Source organism: Carassius carassius, chromosome 17 (assembly GCF_963082965.1).
Source record: "Carassius carassius chromosome 17, fCarCar2.1, whole genome shotgun sequence".
Taxonomy (NCBI): Eukaryota; Metazoa; Chordata; class Actinopteri; order Cypriniformes; family Cyprinidae; genus Carassius; species Carassius carassius.
The window spans coordinates 28,534,289-28,561,635 of record NC_081771.1 but is presented as its reverse complement, the minus strand read 5'-3'; the positions used below and the strand labels follow the sequence as shown (position 1 = coordinate 28,561,635).

Below are 27,347 nucleotides of genomic sequence, written 5' to 3'. Positions count from 1 at the left end.
CAAACAACCAATCACAGTTCATTTTCGTTCATTGTCACGTTTTGAGGCGTGGAAATGTCGCCACAATAACAGACTGTTGTGTAAAACTGTCTTACATATTTTAAAAATTCTATGCCACAAACTTTAAATATTTAACATTACTTTTACCAGCGTTTAGTTGATCCTGATAAGCACTTGTCGTCACAGTTGTAAACACGGCTTTCTTCTTTCGTGAAGGGGTTTGGTGCCACGGTATCTTTGTTTCCATGCAGAACATTAAAGGGATAGTTCACCCAAAAATCTAAATTATGTCATTCATAACTCACCCTCATGTCGTTCCAAACCAGTAAGACCTCCGTTCATCTTCGGAACAGAGTTTAAGATATTTTAGATTTAGTCCGAGAGCTCTCAGTCCCTCCATTGAAACTGTGTATATGGTATTCTGTCCATGTCCAGAAAGGTAAGAAAAACATCATCAAAGTAGTCCATGTGACATCAGAGGGTCAGTTAGAATATTTTGAAACATCGAAAATACATTTTGGTCCAAAAATAGCAAAAACTACGACTTTATTCAGCATTGTCTTCTCTTCCATGTCTGTTGTGAGAGAGTTCAAAACAAAGCAGTTTGTCATATCCGGTTCGCACACGAATCATTCGATGTAACCGGATCTTTTTTAACCAGTTCACCAAATCGAACTGAATCATTTTAAATGGTTCGCGTTTCCAATAAGCATTAATCCACAAATGACTAAAGCTGTTAACTTGTTTAATGTGGCTGACACTCCCTCTGAGTTCAAACCAATATCCCGGAGTAATTCGTGTACTTAAACAGTACACTGACTGAACTGCTGTGAAGAGAGAACTGAAGATGAACACGGAGCTGAGCCAGGTAATGACTCGTGAGCGAGAAAAATGGTTCTAGTGACGTCATTACTGCAGGAATTAGAGGGATGTAGTCCAAACTGGTCTTTGGATGTTGGTAAATTCTGTTAAATAAAATATTTCACTTGGCATTGAACTTTGAGCTTTAGAATTTTACAGATATTATTTATACTCTAACAACAACATTACACACTAAAGTTTGAAACATGGGATCACAAAGAACGGGACCTTTAAAGAACGCGACATTCACGACTCTCGGAAATCCTGTAGAATTCAACCAATCCGATGACGACTTCGACACTCCTGAATTGTTTCCATTTTTGTGTCCCATATGCATCATACATTTAGCCAATGGTCCATGCGTGACATCTGAGGCTGAGACTAGGTCCAATCCATAGACTGTATGAAAAACATGGAGCGGAGTAGCCGGAGCTGACCATCGCCATTTTGACAGTGCGTCACTTCGCATCACTCCTGGATAATCTAAAATGGGCAAAAAGGTGGGAGCTGGTTGCTGAAACCATGCCCACCTAGCTTGATGGTGGTGACAGCAGCGGCAATCCACCTGTCAATCAAGTGTACAAAACTTTGAAGCTTAATATATTTGAAAAGGATGAGTAAAAAAAAACAAAAAACTTCACCCCCCTCACAATTGTCCTAATTTTTCCTGCTGTAAAGTTGGGCATTTTAGCATGGGGAGTCTATGGGATTGACACCTTTTTGAAGCCAGCCTCTAGCGGCCAATTGATGAATTACAGTTTAAGTCACTTCTTGTTGGCTTCACAAGAGAAAGCGGGAGGTTGCCGCTTGGTCCAAACCAACACTGGACACCACTTACTTTCATTATGTTAACATGCACTAATTTTCATCAAATCTAAATGAATCCAACCTAAATTTCAGATTCTGAAAGTTGATTATATGAAACGAGAAGTCCACAATATGATTCACATATTCATTGACATGTGCATTGCTTATATCCTGGGGGGGGGGGGGGGGCTTTTTCATCAGATAATGGTGTCAATCCAGTTCCTAAAATATTATGGTTGCATGAAAATGTAACTAGTAACACACAGTAACACACTCACAATGGATTTCAATTCTTGCTTAGACAGTTTTGGTCTCCAACAATATGTGAACTTTCCAACTCACTCTAAAGGCCACACTCTGGACCTCATCTGCTGTTCAGGTGTCACACCTCGGGACTGTACTGCAGATGTAATACCCATATCTGATCATAAATTGCTTTCCTTTAATGCTGATGTTACACTCTCTAAATCCAAACAACAACGTTTGATGTCATTTCGGAATATAAAAAAGATCGACCCTTCTGTTCTGACTGCCGCAATTGCTGATTTTCCACTCAGTGACCAGCTCACTTCTCCTGAAAATTTGGTCTCCTTTTACAACTTTGAACTACAGCAGGTCCTTAATGCTCTTGCACCTCTTAAAACTCGGACTGTATCATTCACCCATTCTGCGCCCTGGTTCACTCCTGAACTTCGCCAGCTCAAAACCAGAGGCCGGCGTTTGGAACGCCTTTACAAACGAACTGGTCTTATGATACATACAGTAGAGAGCTGTATAGTGAACATGTTCATCTTTACAAAGATGCTCTTTATGCTGCCAAAAATGTTTTCTATTCACATTTAATTGAGTCTGGAGATGGTAATACTAAAGCACTGTATTCAACTGTTAATCGTATTCTGAAACCTCCTGACACACTTCCCGCACACCTGTACTGCACTGCTCAATGTGATAAATATATGTCTTTCTTCAATGACAAAATAACTACCGTCCACCAACAATTGGCCTCTTTGGCTACCCCTTACTGTAGTTCATCACACAGTGCCTCAATTAATTTGCCCCTCCTCTTCCTTTCTTCTTTCAACTTGCCATCTGAAGAAGAAATTTCTCAGTTAATTTATAAATCTAATTCTTCCACATGTCTGGAAGGGTTGTTATCTACTCTTGTTCTACTTGACTTGAGTTCAGTTTTTGACACAATTTCACACAGTATTCTCTTGCATCGACTATCTGGCATTGGTATCACTGGTATTCCTTATGCCTGGTTTACTTCATACCTTTCAAACCACACACAGTTTGTACAACTAAAGAAATTTCATTCCCAACCTTCTCCTGTTAGCTGTGGTGTCCCCCAAGGCTCTGTCCTAGGCCCCCTATTGTTCCTAATTTACCTTCTCCCACTCTGCAATATCTTTTCAAAATTCGGTATTAAATTTCACTGTTACGCCGATGATACTCAGCTTTACATTTCTACAAACCCTGATTCCATTCTCCCTCCCACCTGTCTTCCCAACTGCCTTCATGAAATGAATGTTTGGTTTTCTGCCAATTTCCTCAAACTTAATGCCAGTAGAACTGAAGTACTCCTCATTGGTACTAATTCTACTCTCTCTAAGTCATGCAGTTTTTCATTATCCATTGATGGTTCTTCCATTTCTCCCTCCCGCCAGGCTAGGAATTTGGGGTTCATCTTAAACAGTACCCTATCATTTGATGCTCACATTAATAACATAACCAGGTCTTGTTATTTTTATCTCCGCAATATTGCTCGCCTCCATCCATTTCTCACTCCGCATAGTTCCTCTATTCTTGTTCATTCGCTTGTCACCTCCCACATTGATTATTGTAACTCTCTATTATCTGGTCTACCACACAAATCTCTTCTTAAACTCCAGCTGATTCAGAATGCTGCAGCTAGTATCATAACCCGGACTTCACCTATTGAACACATCACCCCATCACTTCAACAGCTACATTGGCTTCCTATCAACTTTCAGATTGAATTTAAAATTCTCCTCCTCACATACAAATCTCTTCATAACCTTGCTCCACCTTACCTTTCAGACCTCTTACATCCCTACACCCGTTCTCGAACTCTCCGTTCCTCTTCACTGGGTCTCCTCCATACACCTTCAGCTCGCCTAACCACCATAGGCCATAGGGCCTTTAGTCGTGTTTCTCCTCGTCTTTGGAATTCTCTCCCAGTCAACATCCGTAATTCAGACTCTTTAGCTCAATTTAAAGTCAAACGTAAAACTCATTTATTCAGAACTGTTTATCTTCTATCATTACTTTGTGCACTCAAGTCCAGTATTTTTATTCTTTCTTATTTATTTATTATTATTGCTGTTTTTTATTGACATTGTTATTTGCTGTTATTTTCTGTTTTAATATTGTTACTGTTGTTACTTGTTGTACGGTGACCTTGAGTGGTTTGAAAGGCGCCTTAAATAAAATGCATTATTATTATTATTATTATTATTATTATTATTACTAGTTTGAGCAACACGATACCAGCAATTTTTTGAAATTGCTATCAGCTGTGAATTGAGCTCAATTGAGTTCAATCAAACTCAATCAAAAGAGTTCAATTGCACCATGCTTACGCAGCCCACAATTTCCACCCTAAATCACATTTGTGCATCTGAACTTGTCCTTTGCACACGTCCTGGGAATTTACTGCACTAATTGGTGGGTCAATTAGGTAGCAACACATAGTTGGCCCGCTGAACCATTGCTCTACTCCAAGAAAAAAAAGGAAAATGTTAATAAAAACAACAGAATGCAAAGTTGGAAACAATAAAAATGGAAGTGCAAGGAGGCCAGACGGTACCCGTGTTTACAACTAGATTTTGAAACAGAATAAAGTTGGCACAAAAAGCTCTGTTCAGGCTGTTTAGAAGAAATGTGTTTAAAAAAATGCTCAAATAATTCTTGGATTTTAACAATAAAACAGACCACCATAACTAAATATGTGTACTACAGTGTAAAAGTGTTTTATGTTCTACAACTGTTTTCTCCTTGCTGCCTGTAGATTTGAAAGCAGCCACTTTTATTTATCATACAACTTTAACTACTTTGTGCTATCATTTTACTCCTTCCATTCAATCTTTATCAGATGATAAACACTGAAAACAGAAGGAGAATTGAATTGATGACAGGAGGCTGAAACTCTTGCCATGCTGTGGAAGTGGCACAAATCTTACACGTATATCACAGGTTTCACCCTATCCAGGACTCTCAATAGGGATCCTCAAGAGCATTGCAGCAGAGATTCAAAGTAGGTCGCCCTAAACTTACACACCCTGATTTATGTCATGTGGACAGTGGCCAAGTCAATTTCAAGGAAATGGCTGTGGAATTTTGGACAGCCATGGTTAATTTATATATTAAAAAAAAAAAAAAAGATTTGGAACAGACAAGAATATTAAACATACAGTCTAAAACTCTGAAAATCCAAAAATGAAAATTTGCAGTACATTTTACTCACCCTCAGGAGATCCAAGATTGAGATGAGTTTGTTTCTTCATTGGAACAGATGTGGACACATTTAGCATTCCATCACTTGCTCACCAGTGAATACTCTGCAGTGAGTGGGTGTTTTCAGAATGAGAGTCCAAACAGCTGATGAAAACATCACAATAATCCACAAGTTATCCACACCACTCCAGGCCATTAATATCTAGTGAAATGAAAAGCTGTACACACACACACACACACACATATATATATATATATATATATATATATACATATATACTTATATATTGACTACTGTATATATATGTTAAGAGTATGATTCCAAAACGCAGTTAATCCCTTTTGATTAATTTGAATAAAATGTGTTTTCTTTACCAAGAAAGTGGCAAGATCATAATCACTATTTTCTGTTCCAAACTTTCACATAGCATCTTTAGGTTATAATAATATTAAACATTCTAATCCAGGTTTTGATTTTTAAAGATTTATTATAAAAGGTTTTGTTTTTTTCCAAAATGCAATAAATCCATGATACTTTTTTTCTTCTTCTCAAAATGCAATAAATCCTTTGAATCAATATGAAAGTTATGAAAATACACAACATAGTAAGTTGATCCACATGACTAAAAATACATTCATCAGTCATCTCTTCCCAAATGAATTTAGCGGGTCATCTTGTTAATGCTATAAATTAATTACAGCAATAAAAGAAAATGTCATCATGAACAATAACATGAACAACAATATCACATTAGACCACAGAAATTCCAAAATGACATTTCCCTTACATCCTACTTCCAAAAGTGCATTCATCTTTGACATTACATTAATTTACTTGACTATTGTTATGTGCCAAATTAACAAAAACATATATGGCATTAACAAAAGCACTAACAATGACAAGCTGTGCAATATTGCATTCATAATTAAATGCGATTCATCTAATAAATGCGATATTGCGTAGCTTGTCGGTGATCTACAGCTCTGTGTATTACAGTTTTTGCCTGTTGCTTGAACACATTTTGCAAAAATTCGCTCATTGTGCCAAAACTCTGCACACAAGTAAACATGACACAACACTGGGAAATATACCATTCACATCTGTGTCAAATTGAAACTCTAATATCACAAACTAACATTCCTTTGTCAAAATGTAACTCTGATGACAAAAGGACACATACTTGCATCATATGCATACACTTTCAGATCAGGGGGAACACACTAGTCTACTTTATATAAAACATTGCATTCTTTGATTTTCACTGTTTATTCAGAAGTCATATTTTCAGGAGGCACATTTTCAAACAACCAAAAAAGCACTGTACATTGCAGTAAGATGAATTCAGATAAAGCAAAACAAATAAAATAATATAAAAAACACTATACTGTAAACACAGAAAATCATGGCAATTGTGCATTCGTGGGCTCATGGATCCCGCCGTCTGTTGGCCTCATCGACATCACAAGCAATGTCTTCTCCCGCTAGGCACAGGGGAAAATATCCCCTTGCATGTCGAAACCATCCATGGATTGCTGTCACCTGAATGTCATCACAGGTCTGTTCCATTGCCTGCAGAAGAGACATGCGGGTGTGTGGGTGGACTCTCTGCCCAGCTTCCCTCACAGTCAGGCCATGGTTGAAGACATGGTCCACCAAAGTTGCTCTTATATCATCAGAAATAGGGGTCCGTGCATGGCCTCTTCGACCTCCTCTTCCTCCTCCTCCTCCTCTTCCCCTTCCTCCTCTTCCTCTTCCTCTTGCTCTCCCTCCATCCATGCTTGCAAAGTTCTTGAAATGGCTAAACTGAGGGCTTTTTGTAGCTGGCTGATTGGTGTTCAGTTTTGCAAGTAAGTGCCTTCAGTTGTGTATTTGAGTGGTAGCAATTACCCGATGTGTACTGTATTTTGGATACATGTGTTTTCCAAACAGCACTCTGAGATTTCATTTTTGAACGAAGTGCCTTATGTATGAAATAGAGTGAAGTATGCAGGACCAAGTGTGTTGCATAAAGGAGTAAGTGTGTTGCAGAATTGCAACTAGAGTGCAAAGCAGCGCTTTTGTTTAAGGTATGGGTACATGTGTTTGAGGTATGGTAACAAAAGCTTCAAGTTGTGTTACTTTAGTCTAAGTATGGGTCTATAGTGTTCAAGCAAGGGGCAAAAACTGTAAATGCAACTGAATAATTTCCATCTGAAAGCACGTGATGGAGATTTAAAAGTACTATTAATCACAGAATCATCTTTACTGGCAATCACATGCGATTTATCATGCAGCCCTTGTTTGTTGATCACAAATACAAAGTAGATGAGGAAAACTAGGATGCTGGGGTGCATTCAAAGCAGCGCAATTACTGTCTAGAGTGCGTGGAATAGGATTGGTTGAGAGGATATATTCTTCAAAAAAGGGAAACTGGCGTTTGTCGCTGGTTTGAAAAAAAGGGAAAAAACATGGCCTAATAACTCTGCAAATATCGCATTTTGCGTAAAATTTTAAATTGACTTTTCAATTCCTTCCAGATACAATATTGATTTCAGCAACATGAAGTGCATTAAACATTGGATTACATCAAGGTTTCCCAAACTGTGTTTTGTAAAGGAACTAAAGGGAGTCAATGAGTTTAATGAAAAACTAATAATTAATTAAATCATAAAACATTTAAATTAATACAAATGTGAAATCTAATTAAAACATGAAATATATGATTACCTGCATGTCATGTGACAATTATCCATGTCAGAGAACTGTGAACAAGAAAATTTTATTATTATTAAAATATTTATTTTTAAATCTCAGGGGGATTTCAAGTAAATATGTTAGTTATATGAAAGAGGTTCAGATGACAATAAAAATAAAATAATTACATGTAACTAAGAAAATTTAAAATAGAAATGTGTGTGTTTTTACAATAAAATGACAAATTAATAAATAAATAAAATACAAAATAAGCAAAATACAAATGCAAAAACAGAAATATTTCCACTTTAGGAAAAGCCTGCTTCTCCTTGTCTAGACACAGCATGAAAACATTTGAATTACAGCTCTCTTCCATTTATAACAGGTAATTTAAAATAATATACAGTAAGTTAGACATTAGAAGCGCCTCTTTCTTCAGCAGATAAATGGATCAGCAGTTGCTTAACTTCATAGTACACCACATGAGCAGTTAATTTTTAACAAGTCTAAAAAAACTAATATAAGCAAGCCGATGAGTTTTATTAAGAGAGAAAAAGGGGTTTGGCCTCGTAAACAGGAAGAGACAAGAGTCAGGTAACCAGAAACCGCGCTTTCATTCTGTGCATGAAACGCTTGAAGTGCGTCGTGGTGGGAGAGGCACAAAGTTTGCAGAGGATATTTGAATATCGTTTCTTCTACTTTATGTCATCATAACGGCGTTTTGTACATCGCTTGGCAGCAGTTTTGAACTAACCGGTTTTAAACATTGAATTGAAGATATAAATCGTTCCTTTGCTCTTGGCGAAGCTCCTCAGGTGTTTTGTTCTTCCAGCAGAAGACACGCTGAAGTTTCGTCCATTAGGCGATGAGACATTCGATGCAAACTCTTGCCTACATTTGAACTATATTAGTTCCGCTTTCCGCTTGTTTGTATATAAACATTACATTACCTATTCAGAAGGACATACGGGCCAGTTTATCAGGTAAGGATGTTTTAAAACTCTTGAGGGGGTTATTTGTTTGTTGCTTAGCCAACAGGTAGCGTTTTTATTAGCATGATTTTCTTCGCGCACGTACTGCGTACTAACGTTAGGCTATGAAAAGTAACTTACATCCGTTTAATGCGCGGTTTACGGATCTTAAATTTAGTTTACAATTGTTTTAAGATTTTATAAATGTAATATTTGTATTCGTGTCTGTTTCATAAGTTTTTGAAAAACGGTATTTATACCATTTTATAGAAGTGTATTTTTGTATGGTTCTTAAAATGTCAAGGGGTGTAAGTTAACCATTAAGCAAAAACTACTAAATACAAAACGTGTCTCTGCATGACATGGACAAAATGTAGCCTATGACATGTAGAGAGAGAGAGCGAGAGAGAGAGAGAGAGACTTACTGACCTTGAGATGCACAATCATACAGGAGTCCTCTCAATTACTTTATTTATTTAATTTTGGCCAGTTGCATATCGGTTAGGCAACTGCTTTGAAACCTGGCTTGACAGTGTCACGTAACACAAATATTTACCACAGTTTTATTACTATGCCTCAGTCCTTACTATTCTTGCTACAGTAAAACTACTAAAGTGTTCAAAGGCACATTTTTTAGACACTGCTGTCATTGAGATGATTGTTGTTCTGGCTGTTTTAAGGGGTTCAAAAGTAATTAAAGTTAAAATCTCACATGGCTTGGTATAACTTGATGTGCCAAGTTCTTGGTAACCCAAATTGCTTCTTGCATGACATTTGCTGTGAAAACCACTTTTAGGAACCTTTATTTTTAAGAGTGTATAAAATTAAGTAGTTCTGCATAGTCATTTAATAAAGTGGCACATCCAAACCCTAACAAAACAAGACTGATATGGGGTTTATGTTTATTGGTGTGAAATCTGTAATATGCACATTAAGATGGAGGGCTGCTGGTGAGATGTTCCAGTTCTTTGGGTTCCTCTCGTTGGTCTGTAGGCGTTGATCTTGTATGTTTGCCAGGATAATTTAAGAGAGATGAGAGAAGGCTACAATCAATCTAAATGCACCCCAAAGGTTCACTGTCAGCACAATCAGAAAAAAAAATAACCCAGAAATCTCTGGAGGTAACCTGACTAAGAGTTTAAAAGTTTTGTTTCTTTTTATCACATGGGATGGCGTGATCAGATCTACTTTGAGAACTGTGTCGTGCTATTATATGCATTTCTGTTTGGATGCTAAATTGTTGTTTATACATGCAGGCTTCCAGAGAACCTCTTTGCACAACAGCCTGAGGCCAAAGACGCTGTTGCTCAGTGTGTAATTTTACACTGAGTATTTCCCCTATTATCCTTTGCTGCTGTCTTAGTACTCATCTCTCAGTGTGCGCTTGGACCGTTTCACAGCATCCTGCTGGCTAAAGAGTTGGCTAGCTGTTGGAGACGTGTTTACTTTTGATGGCAAACCACCGTGGAAAACCACAGGAGGACAATGCAACGACATCACACTGCTAATTTTTTATTGTACACAAATGCAATAGTTGTTAAAGGGTTAGTTCACCCAGATATTAAAATGATGTCATTAATAACTCACCCTCATGTCGTTGACTGAGATAACTGAGATAGTTTATTTCAGTATGTTTACAGTCTTCCTTCATAATACCTTCTCGGTGGAGGTAAAAGATGAAGGCGAGCTCAAATCAAACTGAATCCCATCTTAATTTCATTGTGAAAATATGCAGTGGAATACCATCACATCTCCACTGGACTGACTCACTCAGAGCTTATTATCTCATATAATAGAAGCTGCTGGGCCTTGGGAAGCTAGCACACCCTTCTCAATGGCCTGCACGTATTAAATCTGAAGTTTACTGAGTGTCTCTGTCTATTTTTACTAGTGGGCTCAGTTGCCCAGAGGTTCTGCTCTGTGCTGTGTTAGTTTTATTAGTAAATCTTGGTGAATTGGATCCAACGTGACCACAACTTTGTGTAGTTCGATAATAGAATGTTATGAAGTATTTTTTTCTAAAAGTGCGTTACAGTAAACTTATCACAGTCCTTCTGATGCAGCCTTTGGTTAAAGTATTGATAGACTGATATATTGAGACCAAACAGTTGTACAACAATTGGTCATTTGAGATACTGGGAATTATCTCATCAGCCAATAAACATACCTGCTTGGACAAAGAGTGACTCCTCTGTTAATAATTTTGTTAAATGATAACCGAAATTGCTAGTAACGTTTGAGTAAATATTGTGAAAAATGTATGAAACCTCTAGTGACATTTGAAGAAAACATATTAATGTGCACAATTGAAGAAAACCTATTAATGTCAGTCGTTAGAGCATGAGACACTTAATCTCAGGGTTGTGGTTTCGAGCCCCACGTTGGGCATGCTCTTTGGCTCTCTCTCTCGCTCTCTCTCGCCCCTCCCACCAGGTGTCAGTCTCCAATGAGTCTCTTGACCTCAGTTTCTGGGAAGCCGTGGCTTAGTGGTTAGAGAGTTTGACTCCTAACCCTAAGGTTGTGGGTTCAAGTCTCGGGCCGGCAATACCATGACTGAGGTGCCCTTGAGCAAGGCACCAAACCCCCAACTGCTCTCCGGGTGAATCAGCATAAATGGCTGCCCACTGCTCCAGGTGTGTGTTCACTGCTGTGTGTGTGTGCACTTTGGATGGGTTAAATGCAGAGCACGAATTCTGAGTATGGGTCACCATACTTGGCTGTATGTCACTTTCACAAGAAAGCTTTTGTGCATTTTTCAAAAAAACAACAACCTTGTTTTCTGTAAATGTCAAGACTGATTTGTTATGTTTAGCTGCGTAATCAGTGTTATTTCAGCCAGTGGCAACTTTGGTTTCTGTATGTTGTCAATGATGCAACCAGATACTATGAGAAGACCAAACATAATGGTTTAAGAATTGGTAATTGAAACACCATATTTATAATTGCATGTCCTCACTAATGTTTGTGGTTATGGCCCTGGATATCAGTGTAAGCATCAGCCACTGAAAACCTATAACTGGTTAAGACCGGGATACCCAGTCCTGTTCCTGGAGATCTATCTTCCTGTAAAGTTCAGCTTCAGCACTGATCAAACATGGCTGAACCAACTTATTAAGATTTTCAGGAGCATTTGATAATTACATGTGTTTGGTCAGGGTTTGAAATGAACTCTGCGGGTAGGTACTATAGATCTACAGGAACATGCTGGGCATCTTAAGATTAAGAGAACCCAACCACATTTAGACAACCTTCTCCAGGGTTTGACCATACCAATCAAATACTAAACCATAAAGTGACCTATCAGAGACCGATCAAAAGACACGGTCTTGAATTCTACAATTTAATGCATGAATGATGAATACGCCTCATGAAAGGCTTTAAACCTAGCAGATGCTCAGATACCCTGCAGAGCATGAAGGATATGAGGTCACAGCTCTTCTGTCATCTCTGCCGTATGGAGCTGGGAATTAGTAATGCAAACTATGAATATTTTGAAAGCAGCCTTGCTGTTTGAACGCTACCTGATTAATTTCCACTGCCTGCATGAAGGGTAGATAGGGATGCTTGTAATTATTTATGAATAGCGGTGTATGATTTATATTCAGCTGGTGCTGTTTAAGACATGCTTAAAATGCTCTAATTTAGTGCTGTGAAATGCTGTTTGCATGCTTCATTTTCTATAGATATTGACATTGTCTGCTGATTTGTTCAGTATCTTAAAACTTGACTTATCTTATCTTTTTCATGCCAGGAAACTATTTTCTCTTGTCAACTATTTCCACACTAATTATCTGCTTAGTTGATCACCTCAGCTGCTCTTTTGACTTGTATGTGGAATCCTGTCAATGTTTCCTGAACTTTATACCACCTCTTTATCCCGATTACCTTGTTGACATGCTACAAAGACTTGCAGGAGATCTCTATGAGATGTTGTCTCACATTTTACACATCCACGTTTACGAATACGGTGTTGTAAAGTCTTTTAAAACGCTGTGTAGTTTGATGTCAATTACCCTGTAAAGTGGATTTAGCCATTAGGCATAATAAGCCAGTGTTGTCAAGGAGAACTTTGCAGTACCCCACCATAATGCAAAAAACATCTCATTCGTTCTCATTACTGCAATGCAATAAAATAATGATATATTATTTAATTTTTTTGAGGGTACCATTTTGTGTTTGTTTTGCTGGCCGACAGCGTGCATATGAATGCAGCATCATGCAAAATCCATTTTAGGTAACACATTGTAGAAATGTGGTATATGCAGTTAAACATGATTATTTAATTACAACATAATATTTTGAAAAAAACTTTTTGCATATTTTTTTTCATCATGATGGTATCTGTCGCTCTGAATTTAATTTATGCTAATTAACATAACACTCATGAGTTTTTGGCACTGCAGTAATGAGAATTGGGAGAGAAAATGTGCCTCGGTTTCACAATGTCACAATGCAGAGAAATCTTACTGGTCTCAAAAATATAATTTCATATTTTTGCTTTAAAGTCTGGTGTGAAAATATGTCTGAGGCAGCACTTCGTGAGATTCAACCGGAAGAGTAAAACAGGTTTATGTTACTTTAGGAAAATCAGGAAAGAACTTCAAACATGCTGGAGAGGTCTTAAAACAAGTCCTTGTTTTCTCAACACTGTATAATCATATTTTGAGTGACACTTTGTGTTGTTGGTTGATTTGTCTTTGCTAAAGCTTACTCAAGGGCAGCGGAGAAGCATATGTGTGTTAAACATTAGACACAAAACAATGACTCATTGCTTTTGGTTCTAAAGAGAAGATATGTTTTTAATAGACTGAAAAAGTTCATATTTAACATATAAATAGAGCAGAGCAACACATGTACTATCCACACACACATTTCAGATGTGACTTTGGGTTGTTTGTTTCAGTAGGATGGATATTCAGGGAAAATAAAAGGCTGAAATTGATTTTATCCATCAGGAATTGATTGATTAAATTTTTTTCTTCTAAAATGCTACATAGTTTGAAAAGGCTTTTTCTTTTTAATATTATTGCCATAATCATTGTGATTTAAAAAGGCTACATTATCTAGTAGCCCAGCACAGATTTATTGGTTAACATTACTTTGGTTAACATTAACCAATATCCTGTGACATCAGCTTGAAGTCACAGTAAGGGTACAAAGACAAACATTTTCTTCTTTGGCATAACATGCACTGATAAATCATTGACTATAAAACAGGGAACACTTAGAAAGTAAATAAGATCAGTTCTGATTTCATGTTCACTTTAAACACTCATAAAGGGGAGAAGTGTATTTTTATCTTCGTTGTAATTTTCCACACTTACCAGCTCATTACAGCGTTTGATTGGATTGGCAGAGCAGATGGATATGAGCATTTAATTCATAAGGTCTTAAGTGTTGCTTAATCACTTCGGAAATGTTCCATAGATGATACCAATGGACTACGTAATTATTACTTAATTGAGTGCAGTATGTCAAGTGCATAGTTGGGTTTGCACAAATTCCACAAAGTAGGTGCACACTTAGTCTTAACCGTATTTCTAAGTGCAGGAATTCAGCTGCTTAAATGAAGCAAGGCCATCTATAAGTGGACACAAGTATGTGAGGAAGGTCAATAATTACGTTTGGCAAAGTTTATTGACATGTTCCCTGTATGCTGATGGAAATCAGTGCATTTGGTTTAGGCAGGATTAGGCTGGTCTCACATTCTTCCCTAAACCGGTTTAAGAAAATCACTAATCCCAAACAGCAACATGCCGTTACATGTCACTTTGCCTGCCTGCCGTGATCACAAGAATATCTGGTGGAATATCCTGAAATGATTCAATGTGAAAGTGCAGGAGGGAAAGTGTGCTTTGAGATCCCGTTGGGGAAAGAGATGTTTAATCATTGACCGTGACTTACTGAGTTTCTGTTCAATAAAGTCAAAATGAATATTTGACACTGGAGCTTAGGGGTGGGCGATATCTCCATATTTAAAATATATCAAGATATTTTTTAAACACGATATGGATTTTGACGATAATGCACGAATTTGACCGAATCCACGATATGGATTATCGATATATTGTTTATATTTAATTCTGATTCCGCCACTTTGCTTGTTTGTCTTCTCTGTGCTGTGCTCGCCCCTGCCTCCTTGCTTTTGTTCTCCCTCCCCTTGCGTTGAACATGGCGTCATCCGCAACCAGCCCGGAGGCTACAGAACTAGTCAAAAAAAAAAAATTACATGGAGATACCGCGATGCAGAAAACGCGGACGGAACCGCGGAATCCAGTCTTTAAAACGGAATTTACAGTTTAACGTGGAATGTCACGGAATTTTTCAAATTTTGAATGAATTAATAATATATAACATATAATAATAATAATAATAATAATAATAATATCTGTAAATATTAAGCCGGAAAAGTCTATTTAAATATGAATCCTGCATCTTCTGCTTGTCTGTGTTAATGAATGGCGCAGAAGCGCGGCTTCATTCATTAACGTTACACACACTGAAGCGCGTGATCCTCCGGTGATTTCAGCTTCTGTCGTCTCACTAAATGAGGATGTGAACACATGAAGAACATCTCCAGAACTGCTCTGAGAGTCACTTCATGAGCATTTGACCGTTTGATTTGAGTAAAACTTGCGTCATATCACATCATAGACTGTAGTATCACATACACAGAACTGTAAAGGTAAACCCGTCAAAATAAAAGTATTTGCCAGAAATCTATTACTGTTGTTCAGCAGAATGTACATAACCTACTACTGCTATTAAAATGAAACGAAAATAATTTAAGGATTAATCACACAACATTTCTTCCATGTTTTATTTTTAATAGTAAATTCCCTGTTTACCAAAAAATAAAGTTTGCTTAATTTTCAATAATTAAAAGATAAATTAAATGAATGTTTTATGCCTTCATTTGATAACCAGAAAAATGTAAATACACAGAATTTCAGAGGGCAAAAAACATTTCACATAAGGCTATTTTAAGAAAAACATTTAACAAATTAAGTTGTTTTTATGCATTTAAATAATTACACATGCTAAAACACAGAATAAGGTAACAATAAAACATATGGTGAAGAAAAAAATAAAACATTTCATAGGGCCCTAAACATGTAATATTTGTTTTTGCAGTAGTTTTGGGGGGTTATTTTTCCTGTAAAGATATCGAGATATATATCGTATATCGAGATATAGCAAAATATATCGAGATATATTTTTTGTTCCATATCGCCCAGCCCTACTGGAGCTTAAAACAAGCTCGGATGAATATCAGATAGATAATGGTATTAGTAACTTATCTTTATGTATAGATTCAGGGTGTACTCGCACTAGGCACGGTTGCCATGAACCGGGCCCGAGTACGATTGTCCCCCCTCCCCACTCCCCCTCTGGCCTGCACTCACATAGGAGGGTTTCAGCATTCGTGCCGGAGCACGCTTACGTCATTATGGTGCGCGACGGTTTCGGGATAAACAGGAAGAGCGGCGCTCTCTGAACACAATAGAGTTCATCGCTCTGTTTTCTTTGTGGATAATTGTCGTTTGGTCCACAGCCCTCTCACAGCCTGTTGTTAAACAGATGTGTCGCCTAGTGGCGCGAAAATTTTCACGTAACTTAATCGTGCTGCTCGTATGAGGAGGTTTGCAAGGTACCAGCTAAAGTGCAGCAAGGACTTTGCAGCTGCACTTTTGGAGCGCCGCAAAACCGTGACGCCACGCGTCCTGTTCCGTGCTCCAGCACGGTTAGCGCTCACACTGCATGCGAACCGCGCCCGAGTCCAACTGAACCGTGCTCTGGCCCACCTCTTCCAAGCGGGCCAGGGCCGGCTAATCGAGCTGCGCCCGGGCACGGTACGGAGCACTCACACTAGTCAAACGAACCGCGCTTTGGTGGTCAAACGCACTCGGGCACGGTTCAAACTGGCTAGTGTGAGTACACCCTCACAGTCTGCTGAAGGTTATTGTGTTTAAAATCCGTATTTGACCTGAGATGTCATAATACGGCTGGTTTTGGATAGTCAGACTTCTGACATTGCATAACAAATATTGCAGAACCACATTGTAGCATTCTGGTCAAGGACTCTGTAATTGACATTTAAAAACTTCAAATTACTTACCTTATTTGCAAAGTGATAAGAATGGCGATATATTGGTGCCATATTGCTTAATGCACAATATTTGGTGTTTTTAGTCTTTTTTTTTTTTTTTTTAATTTATTGTATTAGTCAGTATTAGATATTTGTAGGTGTCTGTTTACCATATTTTTTAGATTATATTTAGATTACCTATGCTATAATCTAATGCTCAGTTGAAGTAAAAAATATCTTTAAAACATGAATTTAATAGCACTATTAAAATTAATTGTTAGCAAATCTCAAAATCAGTATTTTGTTTTTAAATTGTACATTGTAATTTTATTATGCCTCACTTGTTAACTTTTAATAAGTATTTATAATTTTTATATTTGAATGCTTATTTATAATAAACCTATATATAAAGAAATGTGTAATGCATTATAAAAGTATTCGTAATGTACAATATGCATTATATTTTTTCATAAATAATTTTAACAATAGACAAAATGCATTCCTTGTTACATCTGAAATTGGTTTTGTAGTGTTTTAATGCATTATTCTTTCCAAAGGGGATAAGTATTAGAATGTATTATAACTGTGGTTACACTTATTCATGGAATCATACAGTGCATTGTAAGATGCATTACAATTCATAATTAATGCATTAAATACTTTGGTTGCACTTTATTTTACAGTATGTGTACTAACATGTACTTATAGTGTACTTACAGTGTATTTATCTAAGAAAGTTCTGGTAATACAAGGTAACTACATGGGGTAGGTTCATAGGTTTATTACATACTGTAGTTATTGTAATTACTATAATAAGTACATAGTATGTATATGAGGAACAGGACTGTAAAATAAAGTACTACCAATACTTTTATAATGCATTATATGTAATGATTCTATTTATTTAAAATGGTATTTCATTTTAATATTGGCCATTTATCATTTATCATCTCATGAAATGAAAGTAATTATGGTCTTACTTTTCATTCTTGAGCTGAAATATGTGCATCTCTAGATAAAGTCTTGTGCACCTTGACTGAAATTGTATAGCATCTAGCCAATCAGATTGGAACTTTTGGTATGTGGACACGCTGTCTTGGGCCAAGACTATAATTTTGCAATATTACTGGTTGTGTTGGTAGAGGAAAATCTCTGGAAAAGTTTTGCGGAAACAGAAGTTCACTTTAACACTGTAATGTTAAACTGCTTTCATCTAAGCACATGTATCAGAGATAAACTGGTTGAGTATGGGCACAACAGTGATTCTAACTAACTGATAACTAAAAGATTCATTTTCATGCTCTTAGGTCTCCGTTTCAGAGCTGTTTGTTCCCTGTGAATCTAGGTGATGTGCAGCAGAAGTGGAATGTCGGCTGTATTCATCTAGAGGTGATGTGCTTTTTAATGCCCAAAGCCCCAAGGTGCTGTCAGGGTCCGTCAGAACAGGTGCCTCACCATCTGGGTGTCTTTTGGTTACCTGATTTTTTCCACCTTTGAATTTGCTTAGTAAACTTCAAGATTTTACACTCTGAATATATAATGCAATGTTCACATACAGTACAAGTCACATACATTTGACATGAGTGATGTGTTCATGCTTGCACTGTAGGTCAAAAGTTTAGAATATGTTTCATAATAACAATAATAATGTTTTGGAAAGAACTCTCTTTTGCTCACCAAGACTGCATTTATTTGACCAAAAATGCAGTAAAAACAGTAATACTGTGAAATATTATTTCAATTTAAAATGTTTTTTTTTTATGCATTTAAAAATGTAATTTATTTATGTGATGCAAAGCTGTTTTTTCAGCACCAAGCTAACAATGAATCTGTCAGGTACAAATCAGTACTTTTTTTTACTGAACTCTGTGCTCTGGGATCGCTTTCTTAGTGAAAATTGTATGTGATGCTGGTTAATATAAAGGGGGCTGCCGAATTAACATGTCAACTTTTAGAGTAACATCTTTTGCATTATGAGCATGCCTGCAGTATAATGCTTTAAAATGCTGCCTACATAGTCGGCTCACTTCATTCTGGAAGAATTTTCTTCATGTCAACAATTGAAATTTAGAGGAAACATGTTTATACTTGACAAAGTGTGCACTTCCACATAATTTAACCAAAGACCTCTAAGCAACCTGCATTCCAGGTTGAGGTCTGCAAGCCTGACAAGTCCATTCGGGCTTGGCTCGGGCCATTTTCCGGCCGATATTTCGATTGAACACCAGAAAGGAAATGTGTTTGCATGAAAATAATGACATTGATTTGATTTAAATTTGCATTGTGCAGTATTATACCAATGCCAGGATATGTCAGGATGACTGTATAAACTGGATTGCGGATGGTTAGTGAATAATAAAAACATTTTAGTAGTAAAATTCAGTGCACAAAGTGATGCAGCTGTTTCATGTAATCTCCTCAGACTGTTCAAATCTCCAGTTTAATTGCATCATTAAAAAAAGAACAAGAAAAACATTTGACTGAAAATACGCTTGGTAGAAAAATAGCTTGGAGCTGTTTTTTGATTTCGAGACAGAGGATTGAATTAAAAACAGACCAAAAACCATAATCTGGGCAATCCACCAGTACAGAGAGAGAGGGAGAGAAAAAGGGAAAGCAACACTTAACATTTTTGTCCTTGACACGGGTTCTTCCCTTCCTCTGTAATGTGTGTGTGTGTGGGGGGGGGGGGGGGGGGGGCGGGGGTGTAAGTGTCCTAGAAAGAGGGGAATAAGTACAACACAGTTCTTTTTCCGCCCTTCAAAGTCACAATTGTGTTAGTACTATAACAAATATTTGAGACATTCCTTTGCAGAATGACTTGAAAAATATGAGCATCAGGGAAACATAATGAAGCCCTTTATTATTAATAAATATAAATAAAATAAAGATACCTCACAGCTGTTTTGTCATGGTAACAAGGTGCTAACATACACATGCACGTTGCATGCTGTGCCTGCAGTGGTGTCTTGTGGTTGTCTCAGGTTGTCATGACTCAGAAGTCGCATCTCGATCTGTGCCCTTTGCTCACACGTGGCTGCTTTTGTTTCAAGCTGTTCAAACAGAGCTTAGTGGCTTGGCTTGGTACAAAAAAATGAGCAGAACAAAGTCTCTAAAGATAATCTTCGATGGTAATTGATAGTGAATTTGAGGGAAGGTATCCTGTATGGCTTCAGAAGATTATAGAAAGCCCAGAGGGTGACATTTTGCTGAACCTGCTAGAGATTTGAAGACTTGCGGCAACGTTAAAGCGCATTTGGTTGCACTGTTTAAATATGAAATCCTCTTATGAATCAGAGGATTTGATAGCTTTTTCAGTTTATAATTAGCTGATCTGTCGTCTTATGCATTTTGATCAAGGCTGACCTTTCCTAATGTGCCTTAATTTCCTTTTTTTTTTCTTGCATCCAAGTATTTCCTGCACTCTTTGACAAACATCCTAAATTGATTAAGCGAAGCTTGCTCAGACATTCTAGTGCAAGCCACAGAATATTTGAAATATTCCATCTGACACCTGGAATCCACCATGAAATAAACTCTTGCAGTGTTAAATCTCAAGTTCAGATCTCACTGGCTCTCCTGTTAAGCTGATGGATAGCAGTACTCGCAGCATCTACACACTTAGTGGTGAGAATCCCAGCTTGATGGTTGGCTCACTGTGTGACTTATTGACTCGTCTTGTTTTAGTGTTTGTGCAAGAACCCAGTTTCCAATCTATGACCAGCCGTCCCCCAAAAATCTTTAGGTACTTTTGACAATATCCAAGTAGTCTCGCAAAATCAGACTTCTGGCTGTCTTTATTGGAACTTCACCAACTGCTGTATTTGTTGCTTTTTCCATGACATTTCAGGTCATTTACATACTGAACACAAACAGCCCAACAGCAATAGACACCACTGCATAAAATCCAATCCTTAAGTATTTTGTTTAATGTTCCAGTTAAAAAAAAAAAAGGTAAACCTACTTTGTGAATCGACTCTGCATGCAATATTAAACAGATAGATCATGCAAAAATAAAATTTTGGACGAAATTTGCATCCTTTAAAATTTTTCCAAAGCTGTAAGTTTTTTTTTTTTCTTCTGCAGAAAATGTATTTAGAAAAATCTGTTGTTTACCCTTAATATAACAGTCAATAAGAGCAAATGTTGTTTTGGTCTCTATTGACCTCCAATGCGGGGGCAAAAACAATTGTAACATTCTTCAAAAATCTTTAATAAAATTTATTATTTTGTGTTCAGCAGAAGAAGAAAGAAAAACATGAAGATTTGAAACAATGTGAAAGTGAGTAAATTATATCAATTGAATGAAGTCTTACTGCACTGGCAGATTTTAGTCACTTTTTTAACAAAACAAGTCCAGTAAAGTAATAAAAAAAATTTGCAACTTTAAACTAACTTTGTTTCCTGATAAAATCTGTACACCGCGACTCCTAGAGATTGTTAAAAGCCAGCAAAACAGATGTAGACCATTTGACAAGGCTTTTGGTATTTTTGTGTGCAGTATATGCATCAAACAGTCAGTGAATGGTCAGAGGGAGGTCTGAGGGTGTGCAATCAGCCTGAGAGTGTCATTAAACCAAACAGTATCAGAAAAAGCAGCTGGTCTGATGACACTGTCAGGTTAGATCATGGACAAGAGCCGGTCCTGCAGGCACTGCATATACAATACACACACCCTCCTTCTTCCTCCATGCCTCCCATTTTAAGGTTAGTTAAGGTTGAACCCCACAGTGTTTGAAAACGTGTTTTTGAGCTTCTATGAAGGTGCAATATAAGTGACGTGACATTCAGCCAAGTATGGTGACCCATACTCAGAATTTGTGCTCTGCATTTAACCCATCCGAAGTGCACACACACAGAGCAGTGAACACACACACACACTGTGAACACACACCCGGAGCAGTGGGCAGCCATTTATGCTGCGGCGCCCGGGGAGCAGTTGGGGGTTCGATGCCTTGCTCAAGGGCACCTAAGTCGTGGTACTGAGGGTGGAAAGAGAACTGTACATGCACTCCCCCCACCCACAATTCCTGCCGGCCCGAGACTCGAACTCACAACCCTTCGATTGTGAGTCCGATTCGCTAACCACTAGGCCACGACTTCCCATATTGTCGTTATGAGTTACTTTAGATCTTGGCTGGGTGTGGAACCATGCAGAGGATATTACAGATGGAGAGCTTTGGAGGTTGACCATTGAGGCCATTAATCCATTTCTAGCAGCCCTGTGCAGCTCAATAACATCCCAAACAAGTAAGAGAGACGTCCAGGGAGGCCGACACAGTTAGCTGACTGCTGGCCAGCAACCCCTGGTCCTCCCTAGAGAAGTTTAAGAAATGTTATTACAACAGTGGTTAAACTTAAGTTTCAAGCCCAGAGAGTCAATTTATAAGAAATTGGCTTGTGACAGAAATTACTCTAACGTACTTTTTTGATGCGTTCAAACTGCAATTGCCGTTGTAAGTTGCACCTGAGGACAGTTTACAGCAGGGCCAGAAATGGGCTTTTCCATTAATGGGCAATATTTGCCCATTGGATTTCCTACTTTTCAAAGGGAAATTTTTATAGTTACTTTATTTCTGCCATGACAACTCTTGGAAAGTTTAACATGGTAATATATGTAATATGTGTTAATGATCTTGACAGAATATGCTTCCTACTGCCAATACATCCAGAGACATGTTGCTATGAGCATGTCGGAAATACAGCTGCTGCAAATATAGTTACATACATGAAATATCCCCCATACATGAAATAGCCTGTAGCAGATCTATACAGGTGGAGCTGGGGAATGTGGGGGGTTTCTTAAGTGCGCTGCAACTACTACAGCAAACACTAGCCAAGTATCTGAATGTTGAACTGCAAGATCACTGGCTGTTAATGCTGAATAATGATGTGATTGTATCAGCCTGTGCCATCTAGAGGTTTAGGACAGAACTTTATATAAAAGTAATGGATTTTTGCCGCCTTATCAGGAATTTGATTCATTTGAGTTCATTCTGATGCCATTTTTGCTCCAGGCCTCTGTTCATTTCCGAACTTGGTTTACAGTACATACAGCACCTGTGAGAAAATGTTACATTGTTTCCGCTTTCTATTGTTTCCAGGCGTACATATTATCATGTGATATCACCTTTAGGAATCTGCCCCCAGGGCTGTCTTGCACTGTTTGTGACATGCACACACGTTCACACATTCATATTCTGTTTTGATTCATGCACAGATTTCATTGGAATCCTGTGTTTTCATATGCTGCCCATTTACAGTGTCACTCATCAAGACCTGGCAGCGTTGTTACAACCACCACACTAAACGTTTCAGATTCCTCTCATTCCCCCCAGTGAACACACACACACACACACTCACTTAAACACTAAGACATACACAGGCACTCACATACACAAAAGCACTGTATTCTGCAGTACTACGGTCAAATTCTACAAACACTATTTTGGTGTCTTTGGCCTGAGGAGAATCAAAATGGGGCCGGACTGCAGAAAACAGCCGGGGTGAATCAATGCTCATGGAAGAGCTGCCCCCAGAGAAGTAATAAAGTCCGAAGTATGAACCAGTGCTCTGCTTATGAAGTAAATGCATAGAAAGTTGAACCTTACTCAGCCCAGAGGAGTGGAGCACCCCCAGCACTGCACATTTTGTGTGTCTCCCTTATCTACCGCACCTGATTCAACTCATCAGCTCATTAATGGAGACTGCAAGACCTGAAATGGGTGTGAGGTGCTAGGGGTGCTTGCAGGTTAAAAAGTCATTAGCCACATTTCCACTGCTGTAACTTTACCCAGGAACTAGAAACTTTGGGCTGGTACTCTGTGTGTTTCCACCGCAGGAACCAGGATCTATATAAAGTTCCGGGTAAAAAAATATGATATTCTTTATATTATAAAAATTAAATATTCTTGAAAATTAACACATTGTTAATTTTTTTTTTTTTTGGAAACCTGCAACACATTTTTAGTCTTGCAGCAAAAATTTGAAAACCACAGCACTTGAATTCTGCCTTGTTCAAATGCGGAAAAAGTATTCACTGTTTTAACCACAGGTATATCCTTGTTATAACATGCTTCACATTTCCATAATCACAGGGCATTCAAACACGCACCACATTGACGCTATTGTATATACTGTATAATCTCTGCCTTATTTAGGTCACAAGACATTGTACTGTAATAAATGGCAGTCCGTTGGACTACTAGATTGTTTTGTGAAGCCTCCACAAAGAGCTTTGCTTTTGCTGGCGCACAAAACAACCACTGGTATTCAAACTAGACAATATGGATTATGTGATACAATAAGAAATACTTTGTTGTTGTTGTACTGTGTCTCTCAGTTTTACTCAAAAGACTTGTTTTTCACTCCAAGAAAAATCTGATAAACATGCCTGTGTTATCAAGAATCAGGTCAGATCATTCAACATGCACTTTAATGTGGGGTGTGAGGATGATATGCAGGGAACAGGCTTTCAACAACAGTTTCATACTGATGTCATGCTAATGTAGAGCATGTCAACTTTGCAAGTAGGAGTTAAACCTGATGTCTGTTATAGACGAGCCATGACGTAGCATTAGCATGTCATGTTAGAGGACAGATTGCAAACAAGCTGGTCATGCGCTAAGTGCACTCAAATAATCAAATGCATGCATTCTGTACTGAAGTGAAAGTGTATTTAAAGTGCAGTACATACTTAACATTAAGTGTCAACAGATCAACAATTAACAAGCTCAGGGGTTTCAAAGTCCTCAGATGCTGCTTGTGCTTATTGTTGTAAGGACAGCACAGATGTGTTTGAAATTCTCTGCATGCACAAATGTGGGAAATGAACACGCAGTCAGGTTAAGACTACAAACACTCAGCAGTCGCATCAATGCAGCTTCCTGTTGCGGTTTCAGCCGTCCACATTCAAGGTTAGTTGAACACAGATGTGTTTCCTCTCCCCACGGAGGGCTACGTGCCCTGCTCCAGGTGTTGACCGATTTCTCACTGGTTTGTGTGCTCTAGCATAGCTGTCAGAATTCCTGCTAGGCATCTTTTCAACATGCTGGTTGACACTAGCAGTGTGATTTTTAACAATTTAATTGGTAGGTGAAAAAATAAAACTAATTCCCGAATAACAACCCAAGCTTACTGGCAAAACATACCTGTGATATTTCTGCAAAATATTATGTTGCTGTTTGCATGCTTTGCGACACTTCCAAAGTGAAATGAACATGCTTTTAGAGTTACTCAGTGGAATTTTTACACTGAAACAGAGTACAGAATCCATAAAAATTAAGTCAGACCAGAATTTATGAATTATTAATGATAAATAGAAGTTATTAAACTAATAAACAATGGTAAAATTTTCTTGTTTTTGATTTAATAAAATTTGAATAAACACATGCCCCCCCCCCCCCCCCCCCCAAAAAAACCCTGTTTTGATTGTTTGATTGTTTAAACCGTGTATAACCGTGGTATTTTCTGAGACTATTATCATACCGTGAAAATCTCATGCGGTAACAACCCTAATACATTGCTAATAGAAGGCATTTACATTTCGAAACCATATTGACATTGTGTTTCGTTGTATTCAATCCTTTCATTTTCTTTATGCGGTGTTAAAAAGGTCTTAAATTTACCATTACAAAACGGGAAATACTATCGAGTTTTAAAGGCTCTGCATCACAAGTTCAGAGCTGTACCAGGTGAGCTAACGAGCAAGTTTACTGATGTCAGAAAATCCATACATATGGAGCTGGTTATGTGATACTTGTCAAAATGTATTTGTACTTGTGTTTTGAGGTTATAACTTATTTTTGAGCATAGAACCGCATAAAAATAAACTTTATCTATAAAATAGTTTTTTTTTTTTTTTTTTTTTTTTTTTTTTTGCAACAGTGTAGGTAAAGTCATGAATTTCCAATGAGCCTATTTTAAGAAAAGAGTTATCTTATGAAAAGTGAAACACTTTAGTCAACAATTTGAATTTGAATAGTTAAAAAAGCATAATTTTACACCCAGCTGTTGCTAAGGCTACCAAATCGGAGTGCATTATCGATAAGCACTCATAAAGCAACAGTGTTCATCGCCACAGAGTGCAGTTATTGCTGACAGCCCAGTCAGCCAAGCACTGTGTCGTAGCACAACTGTGGAGGATGTTTGCTCAGTCATCTGTGGATAAGATGAGGTGAACTCACACAGCTTTATGAAAATGAAGAGTATGAGAGCAGAAAGTGTGCAGGGTGGTGGGGAAGTGTGTAACACTGCACCCAGGGGCACACAATTAGCAGCGGTGTCTTCCGCATGGCTGCTCTACTTGCTGTTTGGATTGTCACATTTGTCATTTGCTGCTCGCTAACGGCCCAAGTTATTAGCCTAATTTCTGTACATTTAGTAATGCATCATGAATAAAGAAGTTACCCAGGCAGAAAATAGACAAATGATCCACAGTTAAACTAAAGCCATTTCAGCTTGAGGGGATGGAGTATTTATTTTGTTGCATTTTTACTCTTGTTTCCTAAAGCAAGCATCACTGATGCTCAATGCAAAATGGATTTTGGGATTTTTTTTACAAAACTGTCCCTAAATATTACATTTTCAAGAATAACGTGTCCTGCGCAGTTTGTGCCACAGACATGAATGATAGGTGAAATCATGCAGCTTTCCTAGGAGATTATTGAAACGATTATTGAATGTTGACTTATACATTTTATTTTTATAGTTGATACATTTTAGAATGAAGCAGAAATGTGAAACTTGTACATTTATAATAACTTTTATTGCAACAGTGCATCATTTCAGCTTAAGGGGTCATGGTGTAAAGTTGAATATATCTTTACATAGGAAAGGAAAGGACGTGGCATGTGGCCAAGTTTGGTGTCCCATACTCTGAATTTGAGCTTTGTATTTAACCCATCCAAGTGCAAACACACAGCAATGAGAAGTGAACACGCACCGTAAACACACACCCGGAGCAGTGGTCAGCCAATGCCTCGGCGCCTGGGGAGCAGTTGTGGGTTCGGTGCCTTGCTCAAGGGTCTCACCTCAGTTACCTCAGGTATTGAAGGTGGAAGAGAGAGCTGGTTATTATCCCTGCTGGTACCGAGACTCGAACCTGTGACCTTTGGGTTGCAAGTCTGACAATTAAGCCACGACTACCCCCATAAAGTGTTTACATTTACATAGGAAAGTTTCAGAGCTTTTTTCCCACACTGTTAACATGTTAATGCATATTGTCTTCATCTTGTGACTATACTTTCCTACATGTTAACAAAACACAAATAAAAATAGACAATGTACTGTATTAGGAATTTCCTGTATTTATTTTTTTGATTTACATTTTTGCAGTGTATAGTGAGTTTTTTTTCTTGAAGGAGGCAAAGAGTTTATAAATGAATTAAGTTATTAAATTAATTATCAAATTACTTTCTTTTAATTGGCTTTACTTGTACTGAATTTAGAATATTTCTTAAGGATTTTT

The 27,347-nt window shown here is 37.7% G+C and overlaps 1 protein-coding gene across 5 annotated transcripts in view; it reads left to right on the top strand.

The window, feature by feature from the left end:
• Positions 1-8,336: 8,336 nt before the first annotated feature.
• The window catches only part of LOC132161518 (paralemmin-3-like), a 47,371-nt gene continuing 28,360 nt past the window's right edge, over positions 8,337-27,347 (top strand). For 2 of the 5 annotated variants that reach the window (XM_059571628.1, XM_059571627.1), the window contains exon 1: positions 8,337-8,413. In XM_059571628.1, the coding sequence (XP_059427611.1) occupies positions 8,352-8,413 (62 nt within the window). In that variant the 5' untranslated portion in view covers positions 8,337-8,351. The other 3 variants (XM_059571629.1, XM_059571631.1, XM_059571630.1) reach the window with 2 other exon arrangements.